Source organism: Martes martes, assembly GCF_963455335.1.
Source record: "Martes martes genome assembly, chromosome: 6".
Classification (NCBI taxonomy): Eukaryota; Metazoa; Chordata; class Mammalia; order Carnivora; family Mustelidae; genus Martes; species Martes martes.
In genome coordinates this window covers 138,641,960-138,654,970 of record NC_137893.1, presented here as the reverse complement: position 1 = coordinate 138,654,970, position 13,011 = coordinate 138,641,960, and the positions used below count along the sequence as shown (strand labels likewise).

The 13,011-nt window shown below is 46.2% G+C and overlaps 1 protein-coding gene across 2 annotated transcripts in view; it reads left to right on the top strand.

The window, feature by feature from the left end:
• KIF13A (kinesin family member 13A) overlaps positions 1 to 13,011 on the top strand; it is a 199,194-nt gene that overhangs the window by 171,206 nt on the left and 14,977 nt on the right. For both annotated transcript variants that reach the window (XM_080806364.1, XM_080806363.1), the window contains 9 exons: positions 1,658 to 1,696; positions 3,339 to 3,438; positions 4,609 to 4,735; positions 6,733 to 6,788; positions 8,059 to 8,183; positions 8,452 to 8,628; positions 9,628 to 9,720; positions 9,897 to 10,049; positions 11,025 to 11,102. In XM_080806364.1, the coding sequence (XP_080662490.1) occupies positions 1,658 to 1,696; positions 3,339 to 3,438; positions 4,609 to 4,735; positions 6,733 to 6,788; positions 8,059 to 8,183; positions 8,452 to 8,628; positions 9,628 to 9,720; positions 9,897 to 10,049; positions 11,025 to 11,102 (948 nt within the window). The remainder of the gene's footprint in view (positions 1 to 1,657; positions 1,697 to 3,338; positions 3,439 to 4,608; positions 4,736 to 6,732; positions 6,789 to 8,058; positions 8,184 to 8,451; positions 8,629 to 9,627; positions 9,721 to 9,896; positions 10,050 to 11,024; positions 11,103 to 13,011) is intronic.

The window sequence follows — 13,011 nt, the reverse complement described above, 5'->3', positions numbered from 1 at the left end:
CAGGTGCTCCCTAAACTGTGACTATTTTAAAGCTTTTATTTTTCTTTGCAGTCATGCTCAAGGTCACGTCCAGAACTTATTTTGTTGACATAATACTTTAGAAATATTCTGATGCCATAGCTCACACCAGTCCAGAATATGCTGATTTCACAAGTTATACATCATGAAAGCTCAGGCTGGTTCTCCTTAGTCTTTGCTTGGAGGATCTCCTTAGTCTAAAAAATAATAATGATAAATTTGAGCTACTTGTACTTTTTTCGATAATATGGGGATTAAGTCAAGAAAAATTACTTCAGGGGGCATCTGGCTGGCTCAGTCAGTAGAGCATGGGACCCTTGACCTCAGGGTCGTGAGTTTGAACCCCACATTGCATATAGAGATCACTTAAAAAAATAAAATCTTAAAGGAAAAAAAAATTACTTCCATATTAGGCATGCATTTAGTAAGTTAGTTATTCAAATGATAACAGTGGGTTCCAGACTTTTTTTTAAAAAGAGAATTTTTGAAGTCTATACAGAGAATACATATAACTTCATTTTTAGAGTACTTTCAAAAAGCAATATATATTGAAGTATACTTACATATGAGAGTAATGTAATTATATTTTTAAAGCGCTTAAAAAAGTTTGTCTTTTTATGACTAGACCACTTCACTGCCTGTTTGAATATTAACCCTCCAATAACTATGGAAAAAACCAAAGACAATTCTTAAATGGGCCAGCGTTCATTTTGCGTAGAACCCGCCTCCCTAGAGATGGTTATTCCCTACCAGTGGGAATTTTCTTTATTCTTCCGTCTAGGGAAACTTGTCTCAACTCAATCCTTTTATTTTCAACATGGTGATTTTGTTTTGCCAAATGTTTTTTGCCAAAATTGTTACTTTATACAGTTGTTGTAAACTATTGCCATGGGTTTAGGACAGTTCTGATTTTTCCCAGCTGGTTGGTTTGATGCTAACATAACCAGTAGTGGACGACAGTGGATCCACTATCCAGCATGGCGGGCTGTGCTCTTGAGACAGTTGTACGCTGAGGAACCCTGTCTGTGACTAGACTGAGGCTCCCAGTGGGTTTTTGCCTGTGAGGATTCCCTCAGTGCATGTGGTATGTTGCGGGGGTAAAGGACACTGAGTGGGCCGACTAGCAGCGTGGCTTCCAGTCCTGACTCTGCCACCATTTGTGTGATCCTTAGGTTAAACCTTGAACCATTTTATCCTTTAGGGCCCTGGCTGCCTCACAGCTAAACTAAGAGGTTGGGTAGTAGAGTCTAGTTCTGCCATTTTGTCTTTCTGAGTCCTTTCCACATCTCGGATAGCCCACCCGGAAATGCATATCCACCACTCCCATAATGATAGGGTAAGACCTGGCCCAATGAGGCTGATTCCTAGTCCCACCTAAGAGAGTTTGTGGTGGTGGTGTTTTTTTTTTTTTTATGGTTGCTTTCTTTATTAAAAACATAACAAAACCAAACTTAAATTCTTCATTAGAGACAGGTAAATTAATAAGTCCACTGAACCTTTCTTGCAGTTCATGTAAATGTTTTATTGGTGGTGATATGTGTGCTGTCCATTGTAATGTGTGTGTTACGCTTAAAGAATTACCTGTGTGCTGTTCGAGAAACAAAATGCATGTCCTTTGTGTTTATTTTTTTCCTACCAGAGAGATGATGAGGATGGCGGTGATATGGATAGTTACCAGGTATCACTGCTGCTGTCCTTCTGTGGCATGGGGCACAAGCTACTGCTAATGGCCAGCACCTGCAAAGCAGAGGGCAGGGAGGAGGAAGCAGGACCATCGAGCAAGAATGTGCAGTCTTTCCCTCGCTTTGGATTTGCTTTAAACATAATCAGGGATCCAGTACTATGGCCACATATTTCTCTGTCCGTTCGAAGTGTGTGATCAGACTGCCTCGCTGCTGTGCTTTCTCGAATCGGCTTGTAAAGACTTGCGAAGCAAGACCGTTATCACTGTATTCAGTTAACGATTTTTAAAACCGGGGAATTATCCATCCGTAATCTTTAAGTCAGACCTTGTCTTTTCTGTGCAAAACTACATTTTGTGCCTCATGTCCAAGAGAGTAGGATTATTCCAGTACGGGGTTGTAGTTTAAAACTCTCTTGCCGGATAGGGAATTGAAAACATTTCATGCACACAGTTTAGTTGGGGTTAGCCAGCTTCCTTCTCTCGTTAGGACCCAGCTTAATTATCCATAACTTGGAGAACTTAAGTCTCAGCCTTTTCCTTATGGAAATTTATATATTTTTTTTAAAAAGGCACCTGTGAACTTGTACCTAGTCAGCACTGGCTGGCCTGCTGTCACGGAATGTGGGAGGATAGGAACAGGCAAGGCAGGAAATCAAGGTGAAGTGTTCTGGGTTCGGTCCCCAGTCTTCGTACTGATTCTCCACCGTTTTCCCGGGTGCCTTCCGGAATGTGAACTGTGGGGCCATTGTAGATAGAGCCTCAGAAGTCCTCTGCCGTCTGCGCTTAATGTCATGTCTCAAGGGTTAGACTGGAATTAGGCACGTTAGAGAGCATTTTGAGTAGAATTGATGGGTTTCTTTCCCTCGTAACTCTACCAAGAAAGAAAACAAGCAAATGAAAACAAACTTCAGGGGACATCCCAGTCTCCCCTTGGATCTCAGCGGTGCCGTTAACTCATGTCTTGCTGCTGTCTGTGCGCTTCCTGCCACGTTGTTCATGGTTGCATAGAGAGTCCCAACGGCTGCTTCTTCAAGCATGGCTAACTGCATGCTGGGTGTTTGCATGGGAGATTTTTGGTGACCCTTATGGTCGTGGTCGGGGGGAAAATCTCTACAGCCAGTTTGAAAGGTTCCCTGCTGATCTGTTCTTTGCATTTCAGAAAATACATGTTTTGAGGCCATTGAACGATGAACTATGACAATGCCTGTTTTCTTTTTTCCATTCCATTTGCTGGTCTGTGATTTAGGCTCTGTTCATGGTGTCCTTCTGCGTGGAATCACGTCCTTCAAATGAATAGCTCTAATTTAAATACACACACACACACACACACACACAAGCATCCCATGTAAGAATCATCCCACAGCTGGAATAGTTTGAGCTTCTCTTGCTTTTAAGTATAATTATCGTTTTGGCAATCCAGGGGCTCTGATTTCTGAGTAATGGGTTCCTTGAGCAGCATGCTGTGTTTCTGAGGCCCCTTTGCTTTCTTGCATATTAATCGCACAGCGGTGTTCAATGGCCTTTCCTAATGAAAACTTTCCTGATCCATGTAAACATCTTTGTTTAAAAAAAAAAAAAAGAAAGAAAGAGTCATCTGTGTATTCTACAGGAGAATGTTTTCCCTCCCCGGTGTCAGGAAGAAGACTTAAACTGCGTGAGAGAGAGGTGGTCTGACGCACTCATCAAACGACGAGAGTACTTAGATGAGCAAATTAAAAAAGTCAGCAATAAAAAAGGTACGTGAGATTACGCTCTCCCTGGGAGTGGCTTTTCCCCTTCTAGACAGGGACAGCAGGTTGTTTCCTCCCCTCGGTCGGACAGTACTGTCTTTGTGTTCTGACCTCGTAGCAATTACAGATCGTCGTGACGCCTTTGGCACCGTATTGAATTATAAAGTAGGAAACGTTCATAAGCCTCTACATGAACCGTGACGTTAGACTTGCATTCTGTTCTGACGAATGCATATGCAGTAAGATCCGACGTGGCAGTGTGAGGCATTCCAGGCTCCGGACTGGGACTGCCGGCTGCTATAGGGTCCCACGCGGCCGGTCAGCGCCCAGCTCCTGGAGGGGGTGCAGGCGGGCCTGAGGCTGGCCTGCGGCTCCCCTCACGGCCACACAGCTGCAGGGGTTTTGCTGGTTTGCTAATGCTGCCGGCAGCCGGGGCTCCGGGGAAGATGTGTGTCCTGCAGACCCATAGTCTCTCACCCTGGCGTGATGATCCGTGCATTGTGGTGGGTCCTGCATCAAAGGACACGTGATGAATGTTCATCCGTTTCAGGGAGAAGCTAGCAGAAGCTCCCCCCTCAATAAAACATCTCGGCTCAGCATTCTGGGTGCTCAGCCGGCTCGTGGAAACTCGCTCTGACTGCGCCCGGGTAGCTCCAGGGCGCAGTTATGAATCAGAGGGTTTCAGAATATGTTCCGCACAATCTCTTTCGTCAGGAACGTAAAGGACAATAAAGTTAGTTTTACAGAGTGGTGTGTGGCATGTTTTAGTCCTAGTGCGGTGGTGTTGAGTTGCATAAAGCAGTGTCACGTCCTTTATGGCACTGGATCTTTCCAACAAGCGAATAGAGTGGACTTGGCTGGTAGAGGCCCTCTTTGATCAGGTCTGTCGAATAACTTCCCAGGGTACAGAACCAGGAAACATAACCCGTGTTCTCATCCCCCCCCGCCCCGATGATCTTTCCATGTCGCTGCCCGGAGGGCCGCCAGCTGAGAGCCCAAGCCGCTCTGAGCTCGTCTGGGGGCTCAGGCTGGAACTTCAAAGCCTCCCATCCTCTTTCGGAACATCATGGATGTTCAAGCCCCTTGGGATGCCGCCAAGTGAAAACCCATTTATTATAAGTCTGGAAGTTGTCTTCTCACCTGTCTTGGTACTCATCCCCTCGTTTCGTCCTGCAGAGAAGACGGAGGACGACGTGGAGCGGGAAGCCCGGCTTGTGGAGCAGTGGGTGGGGCTGACCGAGGAGAGAAACGCCGTGCTGGTGCCCGCACCGGGCAGCGGGGTCCCCGGGGCACCTGCCCACTGGTGAGTGGCCTGACGGAGTCATGGAGCCTCTTTGCAGGACTGGCACAGTCTGTGGGGAGTGTCGTGAGCCGCTCAGGGAAAGACCAGCCATGCCTCATGCTGCCCTCCCTTTTTCCTCCCCCATGGCAGCCAGCTTCCTCTCCAGGAGGCCAGGGAGCACCTCAGTTTCTCCGCATGAGCAACTTGGAAAAGGTTTCCTCATCTCCAGAAATTCTCTTATTTCGCCTTAAAAGAAGGGTGTTTCCAAAATCTACTAGAAACGGGGAGAAAACGTGCTTTCTTCTTAGAGTATGCTTTCTTTTTCAGTTTGGTCACTAGCATGGTCAGGTCCCGGTGCTAAATTAACTGTGGTCAGTCCGCTGATAGGTCGTCTTTCCCGGTGTTCATCAGAAACAGCACGGCATCGTAGGCTCGGGAGTCACACAGGTCCCGAATGTCATTAACTTCTCTGAGGCTTCTTCTTCTTTTTTTTTTTTTTTAGATTTTATTTATTTATTTGAGAGAGAAAGAGAGAGAGCACGAGCACTGGGGAGGAACAGAGGGAGAGGGTCTCTAACCGTGGACCCTGAGATCATGACCTGAGCTGAACGCAGACCCTTAACTCACTGAGCCACCCAGACCCAACCCCCCACCCCCACCAAGGCTTTATTCTTAATCAAAAAATGGGAGCCTTGTTTTTGGTACTGTTGAAAGGATTAGAGATAATATATTAAGAACACCCTTTGTTAGGTGGTAACTACTGCTGCTGCTGCTTATTCTCATTCTCACTCTTACCACAATATGTCGTAGGCATTTAGGAGAAATCAGACTGCTTGTAACAGAGGGTGTGTGTGCCCAGGTAGTCTCTTTAGGGTACACGCGGAAACGTCAGCGGTGTTGTGTCCCTAATGAATGATGAGGGGAAGTATAATGGAGTTGATAATACTGTGAAACCAGAAAATCTGAATTTGCTGGCACATAATTTGAAACCTGATGTTTGTCCCTGCAGATTCTCCCGCTGTCCTGAAGTCCTATAGGGCACCCACGCCATCTGTCTGCCAGCCACCTGGTTGCAGACCGCCCCCTTACTCCCAGTCTTGTTGGGCTCCCTGAGGTCCTGTCTAGACAGTCCTTCTCCTTACCCTCGTCAGTTTTATTTGAGCCATTTCCAAACTTAAGGTCATCTTGACTGTTTGTAAAATGTGGAGACCTGAGTCCTTTCCCCCATTATTTGGTTCACAAGAGAAGTTATGGGCCCAGGACTTCTCATTTCCAGAGCCACCCCCCTCCCAGGTGACTTATACAGATTTATACAGGCCCAGATTTATACAGGCCCATTTTTGATAAAACACTGCTTTGGTCTTTTTCGTAGACAACCCTTCCTCCTTTAATATATCTTTATCTTTCGTTCTCTCCTGCTTCAAGCTTTTTCAGTGTTGTCTTTTTTGTTTACTTCCTCTGTTCTGATCTTGTGCCCTGTCTCCACTCTTAATAGCGTCCCTTCCCTTTTTCCCATCACTAGGACTATTTCTAGAAAGCTGTCAAATAATCTTTGTTTCAGTTAATTCCATCTGATTTATATAACTGGTAGTTCTTTATGGAAGTCACATAATTCTCATAAGTCCCATGTTAACAGGGACATCAAGAGATGTGCAAATAAGGGCGCCTGGGTGGCTCAGTTGGTTAAGCCTCTGCCTTCGGCTCAGGTCATGATCTCAGGGTCCTGGGATCGAGCCCTGCATCGGGCTCTCTGCTCAGTGGGCGTCTGCTTCTCTCTCTCCCAGTCCTTTCCCCTGCTCTTGCTCTCTGACTGTGTCTCTCCCTCTCTCAAATAAAATCTAATCTTAAATCTTAAATCTTTAAAAAAGAAAGAAAAAAAGAAATGTGCAAATATTTCATGAATAGAATCTCTATCCCCCAGTGGTTCTTTTCCACGTCCACACCTCTGTGGTGTTCAGTTATCGAAGAAGATGTAAAACATGTATTTTGTTATGATTCAATTTTCTTCTTAAATTTAGGGTCCCACCACCTGGAATGGAAACTCATATACCGGTTCTCTTCCTTGATTTGAATGGTAAGCAGACCCCAGTGTTCCGGGGGCTTTGCGTTTCACTTAGGTTTGGAATCTCTTCAGACCCACCTGATTTTGACGCCCAAAATGACTTCTCTCATCATCCATATGCTGTATCTTGGTGACGTTTTTAGTCCAACCAAATGTATAAACCTTGACGTGGAGCATCAGTAGAAGAGAGAAGTGGATATTTAGTCTTAAAAAGAGAGTTCTGAGAGATTAAAAACTACACACAAAAAACGTTAAATCAGTTCCAGTTGGGAGACGCTAATGGACACAGGAATTACCTGAGAAAGTATTTCCCCCTTGGAGATTCTGAATCTTTGGGCTTTGCAGGGCCCTGGGAATCTGCATTTCTGATTGGTGCTGTTTGCTCCCCATCCCCAGTAGCGCCGATGCCAGAGCATGGCTCCACTGTAAACCCTTCATTGTTCTTTGTGGTAGTGATTGGATTGAACCTACCAGGAATGATGGACCTCCATCTATTTCAGCAGGAAAACCCATTTTCAGAATGAAATCTTAAATGGAACCCTGTATGTAGACTACAGAGGCCCAGTTGCCACGTGGGGGGATGGGCAGGCTCAGGCTCTTCGCACAGCCCCGGGAATCTCAAAACACAGCCTGGAAACCTATCTTTTGGAGGAAAGACCCGGGGAGGGTGACTTTGGCTCTTCCTGGAAAGAAGAGCCTGGAAGTAGCACGTGTGCCTCGTGAGGTGTTGGGCTCCCGATTATTGGAGGGATGCATGCGACGGCTGATGAGCACGCAGAGAAATTTGTGACGGGTGAATCCCAGTGGCGTAGGGCTTTGGAAGAAGATGAACTCCGTATTTCTCCCAAGTGCTTGGAACTTGGATTCCAGATTGATCATTGAGATGTGCAGATCTCTGATCATGTGTAGGTTGTGTAGGTGGGACATAAGCATGACACCAGGTTACACGAGGAATTGACCTCAAGAGTCTAACCGCCGAGTCTCAGCCGTGTTTTTGTCATGAAAATCTCTGCTCCTAGGACTGCATATGGAGTATATTGGTCCATTTTATTGGAGACTTATGGGGTGCCTTCTTGGCTCTCACGGTGCTTTCTGGAAAGGATAAAACCTACAGTGAGGACTAGCATCTCTGTTCCAACTGTGGGATAAGGAAGGAAAGAAAAAAATGAAAGTGCATTACGTGTAAACATCATCTGTGGAAAGCATTATTTTAAAAAATTCAGTGCTTGGTTAAAAAATGACTTTCCTTCCACTTCTGTTTCTGTGCCCCGGACTTGGCCAGCTGATGACCTCAGTGCCAACGAGCAGCTCGTGGGCCCCCACGCGTCCGGCGTGAACTCCATCCTGCCCAAGGAGCACGGCAGCCAGTTTTTCTACCTGCCCATCATAAAGCACAGTGATGAGGAGGTAATTGACCCCCACCATTCTGTTCCTGGACGTCAGAGGAGCGCACCTGCCTCTGGGCCTGTCTTCCCGTCAGACTGCTCTGGTCTGCTTTGGGGGAGAGGACTGGGGTCTTGAAAAAGTTGGGTGTGTGTTTTCGCTCAGACAAAGGGAGGAGAAACACATACGATTCAGTGGGGTTGCGTGTCTCTTCTTGTTCTCGTTTGTGATGTCAAACCGCAGCCCCTGAGCTGGGTCTTTTCTGTGCTCCCCACCCTTCTCCTGTCCTTAGGTTTCAGCCACGGCCTCCTGGGACTCCTCAGTGCACGATTCCGTCCACCTGAATAGGGTTACGCCACAGAACGAAAGGATTTACCTAATAGTGAAGACCACGGTCCAGCTCAGCCACCCGGCTGCTATGGAGTTAGTATTACGAAAACGGATTGCGGCCAATATTTACAACAAACAGGTAGTAACGGGGCCTGATTCTGCTGTTGCCTACCTGAGCTCGAAGTTTCTTCCTTCCCCCTATCACGAAGTCGTGTTTGTGGTGCTGAGACAGTGGGCGTGCAAGCTGTCACCACACTAGCCAAGTGACAGTCCAATTCCTGTTGATCCCTGATGAGGGGGCATGAGGCCAGCACAGGGAGATGTCACCCACCAGAGATGTCCCTCCTGGGCCGTTTGACACCCATAATCCTAAGAGGCAGTGGAGCTCTGACATGCCACTGTTGGGAAAAGGCTAAGTGCCAAGTCCAAGCAGGTTCGTGACAAAACAGGACAAGGGGCAGCCCCAAATAAATCGTTGCTGCTTCCCCAGATCCCATCCCGCAGGTGCTGCCAACAAAATGGACCCTCTCCAGCTTTCTCCCGTGTGAGGATAGATTGATTAAACCCTGTCAGATCACGGGGTGCCTGGGTGGCGCAGTCAGCTGACGTCCAGCTCTGCTTGAAATTGTCTCTCCTCCTGCCCCTCCGGCTTATGTGCCCGCACGCTCTCTTGCCCTCTCTCCCTCTCCCTAAAATAAATAAATAGGGGCACCTGGGTGGCTCAGTGGGTTAAACGTCTGCCTTTCGCTCGGGTCGTGATCCCAGGGTCCTGGAATCGAGTCCCTGCTCATCGGGGAGCCTGCTTCTGCCTCTCACTCTGCCCCTCCCCCCTGCTTGCGCTCGCTTGCACGCTCATAAATAATTAAATTCTTTTGAAAAATAATAAAAATAAATAAATCTTTATAAAAAATGGACCCCAAATCCCTGAATGGACTACAGATTCTGTCATCTAATCCCCATATGACAGATGGACACTGCTGTCCTCCAGGATCAGAGACAAGGATTTTTCAGTTCTGTTTTTCTGAATATTGTATGTGTATCAAAAACATAGTACTTGATTGTGCTTCTATAATTTGTAAAATGCCGAATGATTTAAATGTATTTCACATCGCTTAATTCAGCTTTTCTTTCTTACTAGAGCTTCACGCAGAGTCTGAAGAGGAGAATATCATTGAAGAATATATTTTATTCCTGTGGTGTAACCTATGAAATAGTATCCAATATACCAAAGGTAAATATATATATATTATTTTTTTAAAATACTGAAATAGATGTATTGGAGAATCTGCTAATTCTTAGAACTTCTAAATCATTTTCTCAGTACAATTTGGATAAAAATATTATTCACGTGAAAGTATCGTAATGAAAAAAAAAAAAGGTATTGTCATTGTTTTCTTGTCCCTTCAGGCAACAGAGGAGATCGAGGACCGGGAAACACTGGCTCTCATGGCAGCAAGGAGTGAAAATGAAGGCACTTCAGATGGGGAGACCTACATAGAGAAGTACACGCGGGGCGTGCTGCAGGTGGAGAACATTCTGAGCCTTGAACGGCTCCGGCAGGCAAGTTACAGCAGCATCTGGACCAGAGGGCGAGAGCACCAGCCTCCCCACTGAGTGGACAAAGATGAATTTATTTACCAAACCCCTTCCCTCTGCATCTGTCTGAGAAGGAGAATAGCAATCTCCTCAAAGTTGTTACTGTGTCAAAATAGCAAAATGAAAATAACATCTGCTTTCTGTTCAGCACCTTCTGCTTAAGCCCTGCGCCCAAGTAATTTAGATGCATTCTTTCGTTTAATCTTCAAACTGGCCCTTCGAGGGAGAGAGACACTGTTAAAATCCCCTTTTGTAAGTGAGAAAATCGAGGCGGGCAGAAGTTAGCTAGCCTGCCTAAGGCTGCACCGCTAAGAAGTTGGTACAAAGTCAGTGGCAAACCAGGAAGGCTTGAATCCAGACGTGCTTAGCCACATGCTCTTACTGTTCCCCTAATTTTGGGGGGTCCAGGTTAACTTCTGCAACAATAGCAGGACAGTCAGCTGAAGCTAACTCACTAGGCAGTGCAAGTCTGAGACGGGAATTGTCAGGCGTAGAAGCAGCAGATGAAGTTCCTAGAAAGTGCATTGAGAGCAGCGAGAGGGCTGAGATGAGCCTCGGTCAGAAAGACCTGCCTTTAGCGGAAGCCCCGCCGGAATTGCTGCGCGAGTAAAACACAGATCATAAAAGTTGGTGGTCGTTTTGCAAATGAGATCTCTCGTTAGGGGTATTCTCCGTTTTCTCTGTCTACCTCTGTGAGAAATCTACCACATAAATGTCTTTAGTTCAGCAGTTTTCCTGGTTTTAGGTATGGAAAGCGTTTTTGGTAGATACAAGGAAGGAGAAATTAGTGGGTACCGTAAGAGTCCAGCTTCTGTAGCTACGGGAGGGAGCATGGGCTTGAAATGATGGGTCTTTCTGTATTTTGTAAACCGTCCACAATAAACATAATACTGTCTGCCATCAGAGGGAGAGAAACAAATGTTATTTTGACCTTTGCAGGCGGTCACGGTCAAGGAAGCGCTGTCCACCAAGGCTCGGCACCTGCGGAGGAGCCTCAGCACCCCGAACGTTCATAATGTGAGCACCCTACTGAGGCTCTTGCTTCCGGGACGTGTCTCAGGGCTTGGGGTGCGCATGGGAGGGGACCTGGGCTCACGGTTCCTGGCGTGGGCATCCACGCAAGCCTCTCCTCTCTCCCCGGGAAACACACCCAGGACCGCAGTGACCATCCCACGCCTGAGCCTTTAGTGGTGTCTTCCAGACTTCTCTTCAGGAGGGCACGTCCTTGGGACATAAATTGAATGTAGCTGGTTTAAGGGTGGAAGGGTCAGCGACAGGTTCTGGCTGCGTGCTGCTCTGTCCTCGCTGCCCTGGTGGAGTTTCCTGTGTCCCCCAGCAGTGTGATAGGGCGTGGGCACCCCCACGTCCACGCTCTCCACGTCCGTGGTCTCTCCGTTGGCCGTTTGATTGTCATTCTCAACCAGTTCATCTAGAAAGTCCAGTTGACAGAAACTGCTTCTCGAGGAGGGGACACAGTCGTGGGAAGAAAGGACAGACTAGTGCACGGACAATTTCAAAGCCGTCTCCTCTCCAGAAGCAGCAGCGTAAAGGATCCTTCCCGGGAAGGGTGCAGTATCCTTACCTTGCTGCTCTCCAGAATTGCTGGGCAGTGATTACACACACGGTGACGGTTGATAAGCACTGCCTTCCAGCAGGCCACCAAGCCGCTCCCAGCACATCCCCGTCGTCGTACATACAGGTTCCTTCTGACCACAGTGCGATTATTTAGAAACCGGTAATTAGAGGCTCATGTGGTGTGAACTGAAAAATGAAAACTGGTACACACATGAGTGCTTGTGGGATGCAATTGAAGTGGTACGAGAGGAAAACTAGGCTCTGTTCCCTGTGACTCTGTTTCTACAGACGAATACTGACAGAGAAAAGGAAGGAACAAGAGCTACTCTTAGGGCTGTATGACTCTCCTAGCGAAGAGTAGAAAACCCCGAGGGAAACATCTGGGCTAACAGTGAAAGACGGACCACCTAATGGAGGCTTCTGTCCTCACTCCCAGCCCCCTGGGGACCTCCATCTGATCAAGACTTTGAATCTGACTGCTCACGTTTACGGGGGACAGAAGAGAACACTGAGTGACACAAAAGGAACTCTGTTAGCAAGGGGAAGCTCTAGAGGAACAAATGACCTAGAAAACGGAAAACGTGTGAATTGCTGTCAGCCTGACTCAGAATTAACTGACAGTGTGTCCGAGACATCCCAACACGGGGGCTGTCGGATACTGTTTAGGACTCATTTGACTTTTTACACCGTGATAGTGATATTCTGGTTTTGTTTTTGTTTCAAGGTTTTATTTTTTTAAGTAATCTCTATATCCAACGTGGGGCTTGAACTCATGACTCAAGAGTTGCATGTTCTTCTGACTGAGCCCGCCATGGACCCCTGTGGTTACGGTTTTTTCTAAAGGGAGGGGGGATTCTGTATTTTTTAGAGAATCATAGAGAAGTATTTATAGATAAAAGATGTTTAAGTCAAAAAATCAGAAGAGAAGATTTTTAAAGATAATAAATACTAGAGCAGAATTATAATAAATTCAAAGAAGACGCATGAAGATTAGAACAGAGGTGTACGAATAGAAAACCAACAATAAAAAAATAATAATTAAAAAAAAAGAAAACCAACAATAGAATCAACAAAGCTGAACAGTGGGCTTTTTGAAAAAACTGGTCAAATGGACTGACTTCTAGTTAAGAGGAATTGGGGAAGGAAGGAAAATATTGGAATATTAATTCTAATATTATTGGCAATAAAAAAGAATGTATCACTACAGAGAGGACAAAGATTTAGACAGCATAAGAGCAAGCTATGAATAATGCTATAGCAGTAAGTGTAAAAGCGTCAACAAAATGGAATTTTTTTTTTTAAGATTTTATTTATTTATTTGACAGAGAGAGATCACAAGTAGGCAGGAGTG